The sequence below is a fragment of the Chelonia mydas genome, chromosome 7, assembly GCF_015237465.2.
Source record: "Chelonia mydas isolate rCheMyd1 chromosome 7, rCheMyd1.pri.v2, whole genome shotgun sequence".
NCBI classification, from domain to species: Eukaryota; Metazoa; Chordata; order Testudines; family Cheloniidae; genus Chelonia; species Chelonia mydas.
Genome location: NC_057853.1, coordinates 93242237 through 93261930, shown reverse-complemented (window position 1 = coordinate 93261930; position 19694 = coordinate 93242237). Strand labels below are relative to the sequence as shown.

Genomic DNA, 19694 nt, shown 5'->3' with positions numbered 1-19694 from the left:
GACCCATGCCCCATGCTACAGAGGAAGGCAAAAAACCTCCAGGGCCTCTTCCAATCTGCCCCGGAGGAAAATTCCTTCCCTACCCCAAATATGGCGATCAGCTAAACCCTGAGCATATGGGCAAGATTCACCTGCCAGATACTACAGAAAATTCTTTCCTGGGTAACTCGGATCCCACCCCATTTAACATCCCATCACAGGCCATTAGGCCTATTTACCATGAATATTTAATTACCAAAATCACGTTATCCCATCATACCATTGCCTCCATGAGCCACTGCTATTTACCAGCTGCAATAGGAGGTAGAGCAGCCTTTGCAAGGCTGTCACCCCTAGGGTGACCAGACAGCAAGTGTGAAAAATTGGGACGGGGTGAGGGGGTAATAGGAGCCTATATAAGAAATAGACCCAAAAATCAGGACTGTCCCTATAAAATCGGGACATCTGGTCACCATAGTTACTCCCCATACAGATGGGTGGGGAGTGGGCAAAGTCTAGGCCTCCCAAAATACCAGACAGTGCAGTTGAGGAAGCAAAGAGCGAAAGCAATCTGCACTAGCTATAGGAACAGATTGTTTTCCCTGGAGCAAAGTATAATCCAATTTCTGGTCCTAGGACAGTGCAACTACGTGCTGCCACTTCCTTGGGATTTGTGACAGGGGGGTAGTATACTGGGGCTAGAAAACAAATGTCTATAAATTCTCACAATCATTCTGTAAACACAGTTATAGCAAATTTAATATTGATGAGAATCAATACAGATTAGGAATGTTCACCATTCTTAAACACCATATACATTATGAATATATACTGTATATTTCCAACTGATTCCATTCTCAGGCTCAATGTATTAACCACAATTGTAACATGTTTTATTAATTTATATGAAAAATACTTCACTAAGAAAGTAGACAAACTGCACAGAAATAGTACAAGTGTCATGTGCATAGCAATACAGCTTAAAGCATTCACATATGGCTTTGTTTAAATGAAACTATTGGGGAAATGGTCCTATTTGGACCTATGGTTATACAGTTGACATGATGTAAACTGTTTCACATCTTTTAGGCACTTGCTAACAATAGTGTTCAATCCCTGAAAAAGCAAAATCAAAAACAATTCAAATTGAAAACAACAAAAAACCCATGGATAATAGCTGTGTGTAGTTGAAAAACCTTTAAATCAGTTTTAGTAGTGCATGCACAGAACTGAAAAGGGAAAAAAATTCTGTGCATGATTTATAGCAAGTAACTGAGCAGTACAAAAATATTTACATGTTTAGGTTTTTTAATATGTACAGAACAAAAATCCTGTGAACTCATTCTATTGAATAATAAAAATATAGGACATGATAGCAATAAAAAATATTTGAAGTTTTATGGTACTGTAATTGCAATTAGTTATACGATATCTAACCCACAGTTCTTTGTTGTATCTCAACATTTGATGCTATCATTTTGCATTATTTTAAAATTTTGTTTTGTATTTATATACCATACCTAAATAACCTCTGTATCATAATTCAACTTGGTTCTTTTTAAAATGAGTACTGTAAGGTATTTAATTTTTGCTTTCTTCACTAATCAAGATTATACTAATGAATTCCAATCTCGAGTAGCTTCCATCAAATGTCTCTGTCCATGCCCTACCCAATTATCTTGATTGTCAAATATCCTACCACAAAACCAGCAGCTAAAGTTAGCTTTCAAGGTATTATCAGAGGTAGTTTTCACAATCTGATAATTGTTTTTGCTTGTCTTTTTCAGTGTTAGTTTTAACACAAATCTTTCTTTTACAGGACTAACAGGTTTTATCATCCTGTGCCTCCTTCGAGAGAGATCCTCAGTAGCAATGTCCAAAGTACTGCAGTATGCCGGTTCCAGAAGAGCATCAATAGTTCTTTTTGACAATGAGACCTTAAGAACATGTCCTTTAAATTTAGCAATAGTTTTCATTACATTTACAACTTCCGGAACGTCTGCATCAGGATGGTTCAGTACTACAACTGGCTGATTTCTCCGAGGACATTTTACAAGTTGTTTAGAATTAAAAGGAAGTAGTTTCAAAGTCCTCACAGTTTCCTTTGATGCCCTTGGTCTGTAAGGGCCACTTGATTTGCTAACAACTTCAGTTTGATTCTTTTCTTTGCACTTCCTGTGCAACATTATTTTCTTTCTAGGGGGTTCCTGGAAATCATGCTTAGTTTTTCGTTTGGAATTCTTGTTTCTTTGTGAAACCACAGCTTCAGAACTTTTATGACCAGTTTGTTTTAAGTGAGGTTTGACTTTTGAAAGTTTGTTTCTGGTGTTCCACGTGGACTTTTGACTACCATAACTATTCCCTTTGTTAGCAATTACTGCTTGTCTAGAATTAACTGAACACTTTTGCGACCATGCCCCTGGAGGCTTAGTGGAATGTACAGGTTCTACAGGAAGTACACAATTAGAGCCTGCCAAAGAGGGATTTGCTGGCATCAATCTACCTGGTAAAAATAAGGCATCACTAGAAGTAAGAATAGTCTGTTTCTGCCCTAGTGCAGGACTTTTAAAGGACTGCATTTTATCCAATTGTAGTGAGGGCACCGAGTTGCTAACTGATTGTTTTAGATCAGTAGTTGCATCAGAAGTAGAGGTCTTAACTTTCAGCAAAAGCTTTTGTTGCATGGCTCCAGTTTTCTTTGGTTGACAATTTTGATTATAAGCATTATCTTGAACAACATTATGTTTCTGAACCACAGGCTTGTTTGGCGTCATACATTTCAGAAAAACTGCCTGTCGTCCATCAGGCAAAAGCGCATAAACAGGCTGCTTCTGGGGAATCTCCTGTTGTTTTACTGACTCCAAGGAACCAAACACCGTGCCATGATGTTCTGGTAACATTTTTTCAGAAGAAATTCCTTTCATAGAAGAATCAGCTGAATTTGTAATTAAAAGAGGTGCTTTGAATGGCACGCTATTTGACAAATCACTTACTGCCCCATCAGATGCAGTGCTAACACCAGAGGAATTACTTACACTTCTAACACTGTCATTTTTCAATTCGATCTTTGAAGTCGGTACTGTTATTTTACCATACTCTTTAGATGCAACTCTCCCTAAAAGCTGAGAGCTATTACCAGTGACATTTGTAACTGTACCAAGTGTCCCGTTACTAAATGTCAATATCATTCCAGGTCCTTTATTTAAAAGGAAGGATGCAGGTATGCTTTTAGTCAAATGAACATCTGATGAACTCGCTGATGGGAGAGGTTTTCCTGAAACAACTTGTAAGCTTGGTTGGTTAGCAAGATGCAAAGGTACAAGAAATCCTGGTGGAGGTGACTGAACTAGAAGTGTTTTCTTCTGTTCTGGAAGAACTGGTGAGAAGCCGCTAGGATTCTGGGTGGTAGATCGCATCCTATCCTTTACCAACTGCTGTGTTATGATTGCATCAGTATGAGTTTTAAGCAATGTACCAACACCCGCAGTTCTAGATAACTTATCCATTTCTTCTGCATCAAGTGATGTCATTGGTGCCTGTCTTTCTTTCCCAAAATATATACCTTCACTTATTGTGCTACATTTCATGTTCAACTCTCTCTTAGAGATATGAACACCTACATTAGAAGAACTGGCTAAACTACATGCAGTTGAGTCCTTTAAGTGTGTAAAAGTTTTACTGTCTGTCTGATGACATGAAAATGACTCATCACAATGAAGTTTTATGCATGTATTTAACTTATTGTGAGATTCTTGCTGAGTAGTTGATTTTACTTTTAGCACGTCTTGAAGTAATTGGTTTACTTCAGGTGACAAATAATTGGATGCTTGTTTACTATGTAATGAGAAAACTGATGTGATTTTAGGCATAAGGGATGAATTAGAACAATCTGAAATATTTTCTGCTTTAGATTTCTCAGCTACATTTTCAAACACTTGGTTTATATTAGTGTCCAAATACTGTTTGCTACCACCATGCCATTTTTCTGTAAAACACTGTCTGTCAATAGCACATTTAGATTGGTTTCTTGAAGACAAAGAATTATTCTTAGTGTTTACATGTCCATAAACTGAATTAATATTTAACTGGGATGATACACATTTTTCAGGATTTAGACCTCTCGCTGACTGTGAAAATGAGGCTGTAGAGTCACTTCTCAAGCTGTTTTGAAGAAGAAACATTTTGCTGGACATAAAGTCTTTAGGTTTGTCATCTGTTGGCATCCAAATGCTACATGGATTATCTGAAGAGTCTATTTTAGAGTAATTATGAAAAGGCAGTAGTCCCTGGTTAGATGAATCAACTGATGGATAGTAGAGATGATTAGGTCCACTGTTATTGCTCACTCCACCATTTTGTGTTTTAAATTCAGTAGGGAAGGGCATTTTCATGGGGTCATAATGAAGTGTATTTGTAACTGTGGGAGATAATACCTGAGGACGACTGTGAGCAATACAACTTTCCCATGAGAGAACATTACCCCTAGTTCCAACCTTTGTCACCAAGTCATATGGAGGTGCAGTTGATCCAGGCTTCATTGGCAAATGAGTTGCATTCTTTCCTATAACTACAGTGGGAGATTCTACAGTCTGAGAAATATTCTTACCATGTGATAAAGTATTATTTTGTTTTTCTGCTTTTGCTTTTCCTGAACAAGGAGTAGAAAATGAAAATGGAGTGGAGGTTAATGGATGAACAGAATTATTCTTCAGAGTCTGATGATTAGTTACATGTGATGTAGCACCTGAAGACAAGCCAAAAGTATCAGCAGTTTGTAGCAAAGAATCAGCTGAGGCATCAGATTTTTGTCCCGATAAGTACACGTTCTGTTTATTTGTAGGCAACAATTTTATTACAATATGCTGTTTTCCGTCCACCATCTTAAATCCCATAAATTTAGCACTGTAGTTTGCTGGAACAGATATTTTATTATTTTTCACCATCAGAACTGTAGGTCCATGAACAGCATTTTTCAATAATCCCAAACCAAAACTTGACCCATCTTCTGCTTTGTTGTATTGCATGGTGATAGGCGACAATGTTCCACCTTGCAGATTATGCTTTTCATTATGTATAATTTGATCTTTTTCTTCATTCATATGCAGCTCCTTCACAGACTGGTTTAGCTCTTCAGATTTGGGTTGAATTTTATTCAAATTCCTAAGCACTTGTGCATTTTGCTCTTCAGTTTTGTCATTTCCATTGTTAATCTTTTTCCGTCTCCAAAGTGCTTTCCTTGATGCTCCTGTTTTGTACCTTCTCAAAATAAGCTTGAGCCCTGCTGGAGTCTTTACTATTCTTTTTTCACATTTATCTTTCTCCAGTTTATCTTTTGCATATAAGTGATCTCTATGCAAAGCTATTACATGCTTTAAAAGGTAATCCTTCCGTGGTGCACTATAGTTGCAATACTGACAACTGAAAGGAAATGCACCAGTGTGAACAAGAAGATGCTCCTGAAACTCCCCTTTTGTAAAGCTGACATGATGGCATTTACCACATTTATATTGGATTTCATTATGTCTATGAATGTGCTGAACAAATGTGCCCACATCTCGGGTAGAAAACCCACACTTTTCACATTGAAAATGGCCATTTATACAATGCTTTGATGTGAAGTGTTTTGTCAAGTCCAACAGGGTATATATATGCTCATCATTACAAATCTCACATTTTACTAAAGTGCTGCGATGGATGCGGCGATGTTGTTTAAACAACTGGAAGTCATTGGCTGAAAAATTGCACATTTCACAAGGATACGAAGGCAACTCTCCATAGTGTAACAGTTGAAAGTGTTTCTGTAGATCATTTGGGCTATATCTAGTTTTGTCTCTACATTTTGTACAGGTGAAATTCAGTATCTTTGCTGAAGTTTTCAAACCCTCTTCTTCAAACTGCACTTCTGGTTTACTTTGCAAATTGTAGCTCTCTGAACAATTTAGATGACTTCCATTTACTTTCTCTTGACTTAAAGATTTTCTTGCAGTTTGCTGTTTACACTGAAATAATTTCCTGAATCTATCAACTTCATGTTTCAATACCACTTCATTTGGAATGTTCACTTTGGGCAAATCAATTTTCACATTTTTCAGTCCATAAGAAAGATTGACATCTAAAATCAGCGGTGGAGGCATTACACTTCTAGTATCATTCACCAATACTTTTTCCACAGCATTATCTGGAATACAAACACAAAGTTTCTTTGCATCATTATCTTGTAAAGTAGTTGGCTTTTTATCACAAAAAATTTGTTCCTTTTCAGATGGCATGGTTTTAAAATAGTCCTTATTTTGTTTTAGGGAGATCTTGTGAGTTTTTGTAATTTGTGCAGCAGACAAGCCTGTTATGCAGAAATATCTTCAGAGTTCCAGGACTTTCTCCATTTTAATTTCCCTGAAATTAAAAATAGCACAGTGAATGCTACTTTTTAAAAGCTGATTCAATTGTAACATACTCCTTACGAAATTATTTAAAGCATAGTTTATGAGCCAGCATTTTAAATATATTTTTAACTGTATATGTCTTTTATATATTTGTATCGCTGTGGCACCCAGGAGAAACAGCACCAATCCAAAAAACAAAAAGCCTCTCTCCAACAACTACATTCACTTTATTTTTATTAAACTTTTTTGGATCATTTGGGCATTATATTTTCAAATATATACACAAATTTTAAAATTGTATGTGCTATACCTATTGACAAAAGAGAAAAATACACTTTAACAGTTCATAGCTACAGCTTTATGTTTTTTGTTTTTCTCACAACATAGCTTTTTGTAAACAAAAGTCTTAAATATATGTTGATATTGTGTAAGCATCAGAACTTCTGAGTGTCTTTTTTATTAATCCAGATTTTATTATTTACACAGGAACAGATAAATCCTGGATTCAATCCATATAAAAATAATTACTGTAACTTTACTATGACATGGGTCATGAAATGGCACCTAATGTATTATGAATGAATTCAAACAGTATAGAGTGAAATTTGACTTCATTAATAAAAATATGAAAATGCCCCTACTTTTGCTAAGTTTTCACTACTCATACTAGTAGCTAAATGTTGTGTAACAGAAAACAGTATCACCTATTCTTGGGGAATAGCCAGATTTAAGTTTTACTTTACAAATGATGTGGACAAAAAATCTATATCAATACAAAGCAGCACAAGAGGTTTCACTGGCATATGGTCTGGAAGCTCAAGTCCATGTTTAAAAACAAGGTTCCCACATGGCAACATAGTATCAGGTGCAATGGATTGTCACAGAAAATCATTTTCACTCCTTAAAGGTAAACTGCAAAACAAAACAAAAAAGGGGGTTGCCCTTCCCTGCTTCCTCATAATCTATAAAGTTCTCTTTCCTGTTTAGGTTTTTAACATTAGAAAAAATGATATCTTCATGTCCCTCTTTTCTGGAGTGCTTTAGCAAAATTTTTGGAGATGTTGCTTGAGTAGCAAAGTCACAAGATACTGTAACCTGAGCAGCACCCCGCACCCCCCCACACACACACACAAGGTGATGGGGATACTGAATCTTAGATCATTTTATTGGTTAACATTCAAACTGTAAGAATGAGTTTTTCGTTCCCTCTTGGTTAGGGGTATGCAAAAGCTACAGTATAGGTAACAGGCTCTGACAACAGTGCAACTGAAGTTCTCCAAATATTTTATCATAGTCCTCTAGCAACAGAAGACCCAGTATTAAACACATTAAAATCAAGCAGCAAGATGGAAGCTGACAAAAATGCCAAGGCTCTATTTACACATCAGAGGAGCAAGAACGGCAAAAAACATTTTTACACATATTCTTTATTGTACACCTTTAAAAAGTATTATTAGGACTCCTAAACAAGTCTTCCAAATGATAAAGAGCCAAACATTTTCCAGTATTGTATACAGTTTTTCAATAGTAATATATTGTATATTATTATTATAGGATAGTAATAGCAATATTTTAGACAATTAAAATTCAACTAACAGTGTTCCTCATTTAAGTGAATCACAAAGTTTTAAATTACACATTTGGTGTTCTTAAAACACACACACTTAGGAGTCTTTGGTAATTAAGACCAATGACCTGGCATACAGAAAAGAGGAATTTTATTTTTAGATAAGCTACTGTACATTTCCTGTTTATACTCACAAGTGTAAGATTAGTCCATCTGATATTACTCTGTTTTGTGCCATCACAGAGGCACTGCATATACACTTCATTGTCACTAAAAGAAAAATATACTAATGTTTCCTCTTGTCAACACTAAGATCCACTGATGTACTGGTATATAAGTAGAGAAAATAATCTAGCTCCCAAATAAAGCATGGGTGACAAAGTATAGCGGAGAATTCTTCACTGTAGCTGGATATTATTAATAGACAAGATGCAACCCATTCAAATTATATGTCCCAGCATGCCATGCTCCATCCTGATGGTAGCAGCTAGCTGCTTAGATGACACTGGAGCATTATACTGAATACTGAGACCGGTAATAACTACAGACTGCACTTTGCATTAAAAATCAAGGCAGTCTGCTGTATTTTATGCAAAGGTGAACTGCAGGTTCCTACTGTGGCACCAGTGTGGTCCTGAGTTGGGCAACCTTTCATTAACTGGATAAAACACAGATGCTCTTGGCAAAGTGTTTGCCAGATATATCCAACCAAGTTAAATTCTACTTAAACTAACTAACCACACAAGATACAAGTTAACATTCATATGCTAATATAAAACTGCCTCACTGTATAATAGCACACTTTTTCTAAGTGTAGCTCCGCACACAACAAAGAAAATTCTTAACTAGTAAACTTACAAAATAGAAGCCCAGTGAAATTTTTGTGTTTTAGATGGGCATACATTGAACTTACTCAGAAGGGAAAGATTAGATTTCAATTCTTCATTTGCCTTTTCAACATTTTTCTTCCACAAGAATGAAAGGCATAAAAATACAACGATCAGAAAAGGCCACAGTCAGGAGAAATACTTAAGAGAAGGATCTGGAAATAAAAGGATAGAGATTTTAAAAGCTGTAAATTTAAGCATTTCTGAAGAAAAGAAAAAAAAACAAGCACAGATTCTTCACAATCTGACATTTTGTGTGTTTTTAGCCAGAAGAAGGATGGGACAAACTCTTATATGAGACAGAACAAATATTGTTCTGTCAAGAAGAATGGAGTAATTTGTGATATGACCTATAAATCTATGAGTGGAATTAACATAGTTGGCAATCAAAAAACAAAAATGTACTCTCCCATCAATGCCTTGGGTACTTCTAAGGTGCCTATAACTTTGGTAACCAAGTAGCCAGACATGATAGTTGTCAACAAACCACAGAAAGAGAACACTATTTGGTACCACAGAGCTTGTCTACATTTACAGCGATGCAGCTGCACCACTGTAGCACTTTGTGAAGATGCTACCTAGGCCAACAGGAAAGCTTCCACCTTCCCAAGAAGGGAGAAGCCCTCCCGTCGACATAGTGCTCTCTACACCAGGAGTTCAGTCAGTATAACTATGCTGTTACACCAACATAAGATTGTAGTGTAGACCAGGGCTCAGTCCATTGATTCTTGAATCTGCACCAATAACCTTGGAGAAGTCATACAACTATTTCCCAGGAGGATTTTGAAAAAAAATTCTTTTTAAAAAGAAAAAGGGGGACGTGAAAGGAAAGGGAACTAGTCTACTCACCACCATTTGAAAATAAAACTGGATTTACAAGTTTTATATTTAATATTATGAGTAAGGACCAAATCTTGAAAACACTTACACATATGCTTAATGTTACTCAGATGAGTAAGCGGTTTCTAGATTTTTCTAGGCCCCAATCTTGTTTTGAAGGACTTCCAGTTTGCCAATGTGTTGTTAAAACATGATGTAGGTGAAAACAAAAGCAAGCCATTGAATACAAAGAAGAAATGACGCAGTTTAATCTGATGATAATTAACTATTCTTATTTATAACATAAAAAACATTAGCCCTTTGTACACAAATTTAACTCCATGTCAACTATTATACATTTTGTAAGTTTTCATCAAATAGTAAGAGAAAAAATTAAATTTGAAATATAATAAAGTTACAGCGAATTAATAGTGTCAAAGTTTGGCATAAATTTTGTTTCCAGTACCTTAAATTTTCTAGTTTAAAAATAACTTTCACATTTTTGGTCAAATCTGCAAACTTTCACTCATTTAAGCAAATCTTTGACTTCGACAGGAATATGCACATGTTTAAGGGCTTACAAAAATAGGCTCTGATGTTAAAATATATTTGAGCTCTCATATCTTTATTTTATTAAAACAAAGTGAAACCTGTTAAATTTGAACAAAAATCTGAGACTAAATTAAGATGGACATTAACTGAGAAAGGTTTATTATTTATAAAAGCATCTTATATTAGAAATACAGTGCTATGCAATCATCATAACATACCTACAATTACTTTCTTGAGGTACATTTATAATAGTCTATAAAAAGCTTCATTAAATATACTATTAGCACAGGACAGTGTACACATTTTAGACACTCTAAGCACCACAATTAAGTAGTTCTTTGTAAAGGCTACCAGCTGACTACTCCACTCATGGTATGATATAAAACCATTGTGAAGGGTTTTCTAGTCTAGGGTATCAGCTCTCAGGGAAAAAAATGTAATGTGTGTGAGTGTATACACATATATGGTGGACAAACAGGGCTGAAATACAAAACCCAAGGTGTAAAAAGGTGTGTTTAGTGTTTATGAACTACTGCACTGGTACATTTTAAACTATTACAAGGCATTACTACAAAACTCTCTAAGCAGAAGTGGGGCTGGGGGGAGAGCCCCTTTTCTGGGGCACTGAGAAGAGAATCCGTCGTTGTAGACTAACTCAAGCCTTTCAGGCAACTCTAGGGATAAACATTCTGGTGAGACACAGGGCACCTGATGGGCAGTGAGTGATCCCCCCAGCCACAGTGACCTCTCCCCAGCCTGACCCCATCAGCCTAGGTAGTGCTGGGCAGCCCCCCACACCTGGCTGCCCCGCTTCAGGGCCCCAGGGACGGGGGGGTGCGCGGGGACCCAGAACTTTTGCTGCTGCCCACGGGGATGGCAGAGTTGCCAGGCGGGAACTCTACTGGCCCCCTCAGCCAAGCGGAAGGATACACGGGCACAGATCTTGGGCTCCCTGCCATGCGGCGACGGGACACGCTTGGTGCCCGCGGAAGGGGGCTCAGCCGCTTTCCCTCTTGCTCCCCCCTCGCCTCCCGCCACCCACCCGGAGCCTGGGGCCACCCCACAAACTTTCATGGCGGGAGGCGCACGGAACTATTTGATGGCTCAGCCCTACAGCAGGACGGATTCCTGCCCCGCCAGGGAGTCGCCCCCTGCTTGCCGCAGCCCCCTCCCGTGCACGGGGCCGTAGCCCCCTCCCTCGGGGCCGCGCGGGAGCCCATCCGCCCGCGGGGGACCGTGCCCTGCGCCCACTTACCTTGCCCGTCTCCATAGCCCTCCGAGTCACAATTGGCGGCCATAACAGTTTCCATCCGGGGACTGTAGGGCTGCCGAGCTGAGCCCAGCCCAGCAATGGGGGGTGGGGGTGGTGGTGGCGGCGGCGGCGGAGGGATACTCGCTTCACCTGGGGCAGACGGACGGAGGCCGAGGAGGCCCAAGGAGGGGAGTGCGTTCTGATGACCCTCCAGGCCCCCAGTTGGGGGGCGTGCCAGGCGCCCTGGATGCCCCCCGTGCCCCTGTGCTGGCTGCTGTATGTTGACTGCAGCAGCTGCAAGGCTGAGATCCTGCTATATATGAGGCAGCAGCATTGACAGCCCCACACACCCTCCCTCTTCCTCCTCCTCCTCTTAGGGTGACAGATAGCAAGTGTGAAAAATCAGGGCACTTTTTGAAGGGGGGTATAGTTGCATATATAAGACAAAGCACCTAATATTGGGGTGTCTGGTCACCCTATTCTCCTTGTCTATGACTGGAGGGGCTGCGGTTGGGAAGGGGAGGCATGGCACGGGAACATAATACATGACTCCCAGCTGCAGGGCACCAACCTCCCACACTCCCTACTCTGCCAGCCAAGTACATACTCCTCACCCCACACAAAGACACACACGACCCCTTCAGAGCCTCAGACCTTGACTTTTTGAAACGGGGCTCTAACCCTGATGGATTATATGTGCACTAACACCTCACCTGCCACCTCCTTTATCCAAACTAAGGTCACCTTCCTTCCCCTCCCCACAATACACGCCAACCAACTCTGTTTTGTAGCAACAGTTTGCCATTCCCCAAAATGAACCTTTTCTGTGGCCAGTGTACTTCAATGAAGTAAAAAGTTGTGTCTCTATTTTTCTCACCAAATATTACTATTTATTTAGCAAGTTTATAATTCCTTCACACAAACACACATGCATCCCATTGCATTCAGATTCACTGAACAATGACAAGGTACCCATCATCATGCAGACATAGAGGAAGATATGGTTGCTACTTCAAGGAGTCCAGTGCAGATAGAGACTTTGCAGCTCACACATTAGAAATACCTGGCAGAGATAAGATATTTTATACACTCAAGGTAATGTAGCAACCAAAGCTGAAAAATTCTGTGGAAGAAATGTTTCTCCAGCGAGTAGTTGTTTACTTCACTAGAAGAGGGAGACTGTTCCATGTATAAGGGTTAAACTACAGTTGCCATTTTCATAACAATTATGTTAGTAGAGTGTTGTGTTTGTGGTGCTTTACAAGACATATCAAATGTCAAGGTCCCTGTCTGAAGAATTTGCAGCCTCAGACACGTACAATATAATAAATTCAAGTGCAAGAAGGCAAAGACGTGTGGTCAATGACGATAAATATAGGAAAGATTAGCAGAAGAAGTGAGATTTGAAGGAAGAAAGGGCACTGAAAAGGAATGCTGTTCCAAACATAGAGGAGGCCATGAAAGAGGGTGCAAAGCCAAGAGGAAGGAGTAAAAAGGACTGATGGTGTTTCCAGTGGGGAAATGCCCATTGCCTTCAGTGAGAACAGGATTGAACCCAAAGGGAGCAGTTCAATTAAGAATATGTCTACACTACAACCAGTGCATCGGCACAGCTATGGCACTGCAGCTGTGCCACTGTAGAGTAGACACTTTCTACATTGACGGAAGGTGTTTTTCCATCTATGAGGAAAAGGTCAGTGGTTCTCAAACTTTTTTTTTCGCGGACCACTTGAAAATTGCTGAGGGTCTCAGCGGACCACTTAATGATCTTTCCAAATGTTGTTTGTACCATTAGCTAAGTATTGTAAAGCACTTTGGATAAAAGCACTATATAAAAAAAACCTTAATAGTAATTAACATTTTTTGTTCTGTAAATAAAAGCAAACAACTCATATTTTAATATCAATAGTCTTACCTTTCTAATGTGATGGATGTTCCCTCTCTCCCCCGCTGCGGCAGCCCTGAGCTGGGGCTGGGATGGAGAGCTGTCTCTCCCCACCAGCCACAGCCCTGGAGCTGGGGAAAGTCGCCTCTTTCTCTGGCCACTGCAGCCCTGCACATCCCAAATTCCCCCCACCCCCTCCTCAGACCCCATTTTCCCCTGTCACCTACCCCCTATTATCTCCGAGGCCACCACCTCACCTTACATATGCATCTTCTCCAGGGTCCAGGCATGCCTGCGCGGCTTCCCGAATTAGGTGGGTAGCCCTTCATTCTCTCATGTGCGCCTGCCGAGGTGCACACCTTAGAGGGAACTATCCGTGGACCACAGTTTGAGAACATCTGATGTAGGTAATCCACCTGTCTGAGAGAGCAAAATTTTTCACAGCTCTGAGCAATGTAGCTAAATCAATCTAATTTTTAAGCGTAGACTAGGCCTAAGTTCTCCATACCTGTTATTAAGTCTCACTAATCGAAAGGAGGAAGACGTCCTCTGAGGATTCAATTTAAGTCAATGTTTAAAGTTTCTCCCTTTGGAGATGGAGGATGATATTGTATGGGGTTCATGTGTTAAGAGAAGCCATTACAAATTTCCATAACTTTTTTATACTTCGCTCATTCAGATTGTCATCACAGCTTGATATATTGTCCCTGCATTTCTGATTTTAAAATGAGAATGAGAGGAAGCCATGTCAAGTTTGTGGTGTGCCAATTTAACATGTCAAAAAGTGCATATTCCTACAAACCCTCATATGCAAAATCTTTCGTATATGCTATATTAACTGTAGTCGTGTAAAGCCAAAAGCAGGTCCATTTATCTCTGGAATATTTTGCTGTCATCGTGTTCTTATTCACTTTTATGTGTTTTTATGCCTATGCTAAATGTGGAACTTCAAATAAGCATTATTGCAGTTAAAATGTTACAACCATGAATTTCCACAAAAATGTGCATCAAAATACACAATCGATTAGAATCCAAAAATGGAGATTTTCTTTCATTGTATATTGGAAGATCTATGTTTGCTATTTGCCATTTGTGAAAGACTAGGGCTTTACTTTTATGGGGTAGTATTTATACACACACACGTGCACACAAACACATATGCACTCAGTTTTGCATTTGCACATTATTCAATTTTCATGCACAAATCCAAATTTAGGAGGGCATAGAAACTGAACTTCAGCCTCCTCATTTGTAGAACAGTGATAATGATGCTGTACTTCCATACTTCAAATACATATTATGAGCCTTACTTTACTAAAGCTTGTGAAATGCTTTAAGATTCTCAGATGGATGGTGCTTTACAATTACAAACTATTAGAATATATGAAGTATTTTGTAGACTTATGGTGTGAGGGAGAGCCTACTGATTCCTACTGTATATCATTTTTCAGACATGGTTTTGGTTTACAAAGTATTTAAAATTCAATACTACAGTCCTTATTCAACCTAAATTCTCACTGACTTTTTGTTTCATTAATAGTAACTAGCAGTCTTTTGTGGTATACTGTTGCTCCTCTGCATTGCTTAATTGACTGCTTCAGAGTGGGACCAGAGCAGAGCCCTCAGTAATAAAAGAATGCCATCTGTGTCTCTAGAGTCCATCTTTTATTGGACCAGCTTTTGTTGGGGAGAGAGACAAGCTTTCGAGCTACACAGAGCTCTTCTTCGGGTCTGGGAAATGTATTCAGAGAGTCATAGCTAAGTACAAGCTGGGAATGGGCAACAGAGGATGGCTCACTTGATTACCTGTTCTGTTCATTCCCTCTGGGGCACCTTGCATTGGCCACTGTCGGAAGATAGGATACTGGGTTATATAGACCTTTGGTCTGACCCAGTATGGTGGTTCTTATGTTCTTAAGATCAAACAGATAGTTTATCGTAAGTAGTTACCACATATTTTAAGAGACCATTCAAGGTGAAGTGGCCTGTTAACACGCTATAGTCATAGGACAAAAAGGGGGGTTAGTGGGCTAAAGATTGTTGTAATAAACCATAAATCCAGTGTCTTTATTAACACCATGATTTTTCATGCGAAGCAACATTATAAATTTAAGCTCCAGGCTTGTCTGGTGCAGGTTTCCTTTGAGGATGAGGCTCAGATATAGAGTGATCACTTTGTGAAAAGGGTTCATCCATAGGTGATGTGGGGTTTTTGTCTTTTATCATTTTCTGTGTGCGTTCAGTCGAGAGCTCAATGATTGTGTGGTTTCACACCATGTAGTTTTTATTGGGGCATTTAATCCACTGAATGAGGTACACCACATGTTGTGATAGGCATGTGTAAGTCTCATGGATCTTGAAAGTTGTGCTATGGGAGATGCTGATTATAGTAGCAGTAGGTTGTGCATCTGTTGTTCTGGCAGGGTCTGGTGTCACTTTGAGTTGGTGTGTCCTGGTCTGTGGGGAGCTCACTTCTGATGATGATGATGATGCAGAGGAGGAGGAGGAGCTTGGAGAGGTTGGAGGGTTGTTTGAAGAAGGTCACTTCTGGGGTAAGAGGTCAACACAAATCACATTGGAGGACTCCATGTTTTCATAAGAAAGCCACTTATCCCCATTAATGACACTGCCTGTGGGTCTGCCTGACATACACTTGCCTAATTCTGAAATAGCTTCTTTTTGAGGAATCTTAGAAGAAATGCATTATTGTTATCGATAGTGTGCTCCATACTTGAATTAATAAGTGAATATGTCTGGCTAAAACTGATAGCATTATTTCATGTCTTCTGCTGTGCTTTCATCCCATAGCTAAACTTCTAGATAATCTGTGGCATGTTGTATTTCTTCATCGACACTGTTCATCTGGAGCTGATTTATGGTATCGCATTAGCTGAGAATAGATTCAACACTGAGATTTGAAATGGTGGGGTATTTTGGATTTTTTAAAGAACCTGATCTATAAATATACATATAAATAACTACTCACGTGAGTATTATCATTGACATGGAGACGTAAAGGGGACTACTCACATGAGTAAAAGATACTCCTATGTATAAGTATCTTCAGGATCAGGCCCAAACAAATTGGTCACAAATGCTCTTTGGATCCACTTCTTAGACTTGGTTGAACCTCTAGTTTGTGTTGAGTTTAACATAATTTTAAGTCAAACTTTTTTTCTACAAACTATGACAATATTGTGGTTATCTTCCATAGTGTTTCAAACCTATTACCCACAATCCTGCAACATTAAAGGAGTCGGCTTAGATGGGTCTGATGCTGACTGGCACCATGAAAACTACAAAGAAGTTAAAATATCAACCACTTTTACTATTACAGTGTCATTGCATGAGCAGTTCAGGCAAGACCACTCCGAGAATGCAATGACATCCTGATATTAACAAAGACATCATTGGGTATAGTAGGCATTAATACTGGTATATTTAAGAGATCACAAATCAGTGGGGCAAAACAGCATTGCCATTTGATTATGGTCTCCTGCTATTTTAACAGTTGAGGCATTTATCATAAATAAATACAGAGGCCAAAGCAAGATGTTTATTTTTATATCAGTGGCAGTTGCTCACTGTATCATTGTGCATTCTGATTGGTTGAGTCAACAAACAGGCTACTTCAGTCAATCAAAAACAGTTTATTCACCAAGAGGTAGTTTTTTTACTATTATGAATAACCTGAGTTTCTGCACTACACCATTTTGGTCTCCTGGATTCTTTTTGTCTTAGAGAAATTATTTATTGGGTGTTCCTAATAACCACAGCTCAGCCACAAAAGTGCAGTTGTTAAAAAAGTACACTGTACTTCATAAAGAAACTGACCTCTGAGTGGCTCATCTTTTTAGTTTGTTTTAATTATTAGCATAAATTGGGGCTATCTGTAAACAAACCTAATGTGAAATTAATGGATAAGTACTCAGCAGGCCCTACTGAAAGGTTTTAATAAAGGACTGTTTATTATGAGGAAGACAGTGAGCATCTTGTAAGGTATGACCTTGTAAGGTGATTACATAGAGTAGAATGATGACTCAAATGTGTGTTTTCTTTGAACTGTGCAGTTACTTTGCATTGTATACCTATAATGTTACACTCTTTATTTGAAAAAGTAATTTTAAAACAATTGAGAGCAGCCATCTAACAATCTGACTACTTGGCACAGATTCCATGTTCTACATAAATCACCTTTGAATGTTTTGGAGCCATCTTTTTAAATACATATACTCTGGCTAAACTTTTTAGATGAAATTATGTTGAAACTCTTTCTACCCCAACAATAACAATGGAATTTTCTATTAGCCATTTTACAGCATAATATAACATAACATCTCTCTCTTTCTCTCTCTCTCTCTATATATATATATAAAAGAGCACCCTGTCTGTCTCCTTCTGGAAATAAAAATGCTCCCTTGAGCTGTTTTGATTATACTAAAGAGACAAGGTAAGTGAGATAATATCTTTTATTGGACCAACTTCTACTGGTGAGACAGACAAGTTTTTGAGCTTACACAGAGCTCTTCTTCAGGTCTAGCAAACATACTCAAAAGTGTCACAGCTAAATACAAGCCCCTTTTCACTGAACCTACTGAGCCACATTCTGCTCTCATTTACACATTTACAACCTTCTGAAAGCTAATGAGTTGAATGGCTATAACTGAGGATCAAATCTGGCTCAGTGTAAATATATTTCACATATTTCACATATATGCGCTATATATCTTCCATGTCCTTATGTATGGAAGCATCTCAGGCATGTTGGACACACCCATCAAATGCTTTATATATAGCTTTCATCACCTTATTATCTAACCACCTCCCATATACTACACTGCATTTATAAAGAGTTAGTGTAGGTGTTTACTAACAAATTTCCGTGTATATGTTGTCAGAAGTATAGAGAAGCAGTACTTGAAGCAAAATTCTCCATGAGATCTATGGCAGAAATGTCCCTTCTTCAAAAGCTTCTATGTGTCAAATGGGGATTTGTAACTATTTCCTCAGGTGAAATCCTGGCCCCATTTAAGTCAATGCCCAAAATCACATTGACATCAATGGGGCCAGCTGAGAAGCCTGACTTTGTGGAATCCCATGTATGCCTTGGCCATGCAAATGTGTGTTTCACAATGTGTTTGTCTCAGGATGATATTCTTTATACAGTATATTCAACAGAAGGATGTGCATACCAACTCCATGTGCTTTTGGCAGCCAGGGAGAAGGCCCCTTGAACCAAGACCAAGTGGATAGCTGTATTTCATTTGAACACCGACTATCTGCAGGTCAAATCTTGGTCTCCAAACTTTTCCACCCCCAACAGTGATGGGTATCCTACAAATGCTATCAATAATAATGAGAATAGTCTTTAAAACCCAGATTTCAGGGGCAGCCAGAGAAGGTTTGAAATTAGTTCCACAGGTCTGCTTGTGCACAGCTATCCTTAAACTATGGGACGATCTGCAACCCTAGGAGGAAAATTTTACCCTTAGTAGACTAAAGAACAAGAAACCACACACAATTGACAAATGTCTTCCTGATGCAACATTTCAAAATACATCCTGAGTACTGGTCTTATTTTCTCTAGCAAGGCTGGCATTAATTCTCCCTACTAGAATTTATAGGAGTAGAATTATAGACATACAAACAGGAAAAACTAAAATCAGCAGGTTATTTTAAATCATAACTGATGAAATTACAAAACTGCATGCAGCTTTTGTCACTGCAGAACATATAATTTGAGCCTGCTGACCCTGGTTCTGGTTTAGCTAATGGCTGCATTCTAGCTTCCACCTCTATAACAACTCTCTGCCGTACCAACTTGAATAGGCATCTTTTGAGTACTGTCATAAGCCATTGCCATCCAAGTGTTCATTTGAATAATGAAGACACCCCTAACCCTAAGCCTGTTTTTGGGCAAGTTGCTGAACCTCTCTGTGCTTCAGTTTACCCATCTGTAAAACCTAATGCACTTACACCTCACAGAGGTCTTGTAAGACTTTAGTAGCTGTAAAGTACTTTGAGATCCTCCAATGAAAGGTACTGTATGCACTTAAAGTATTTCTTTACCTTGTGCTGCATACAGACCCAAAGACTGATGGCCATATGAGTATTTGACATAAGTGACCACATTTTACCCTCAGATACACACATACAACTTTGCAAACCAAGTAGATGACTATGGTTAGAAGGATAGAAAATCAAGTAGGTAGAGGACATAAGGGATACATTTTTTCCTTCAGGAATGAATGAACAATTCCTGTTGACCTTGGTGGGAACTGGGTGTGCACATCTGTGTGCAGAATTTGGCACTACTTGTTTCCTCTGTCTTCTATTTTCTCCCCTTTTAATACCAATCACCTATATTCTG

The 19694-nt window shown here is 38.8% G+C and overlaps 1 protein-coding gene across 5 annotated transcripts; it reads right to left on the bottom strand.

The window, feature by feature from the left end:
* Positions 1-720: 720 nt before the first annotated feature.
* ZNF518A (zinc finger protein 518A) lies at positions 721-11791 on the bottom strand. Of its 5 annotated transcripts, XM_043551100.1 has the most exons (5): positions 11443-11633; positions 9745-9817; positions 8843-8971; positions 8124-8199; positions 721-6372 (listed from the first exon to the last, which is right to left on the bottom strand). In XM_043551100.1, the coding sequence occupies exon 5, from the start codon at positions 6246-6248 to the stop codon at positions 1590-1592; it is 4659 nt and encodes a 1552-aa protein (XP_043407035.1). In that variant the 5' UTR covers positions 6249-6372; positions 8124-8199; positions 8843-8971; positions 9745-9817; positions 11443-11633; the 3' UTR covers positions 721-1589. The 5 variants fall into 5 exon arrangements, with proteins under 5 accessions (XP_043407035.1, XP_037761601.1, XP_037761600.1 ...); XM_037905673.2 differs by lacking the exon at positions 8124-8199; XM_037905672.2 differs by lacking the exon at positions 9745-9817.
* Positions 11792-19694: the final 7903 nt, after the last annotated feature.

Coding starts and splice junctions, on each gene's coding strand:
- ZNF518A (XM_037905671.2), bottom strand. CDS start 6,248: ATGCCATCTGAAAAGGAACAAATTTTTTGTGATAAAAAGCCAACTACT.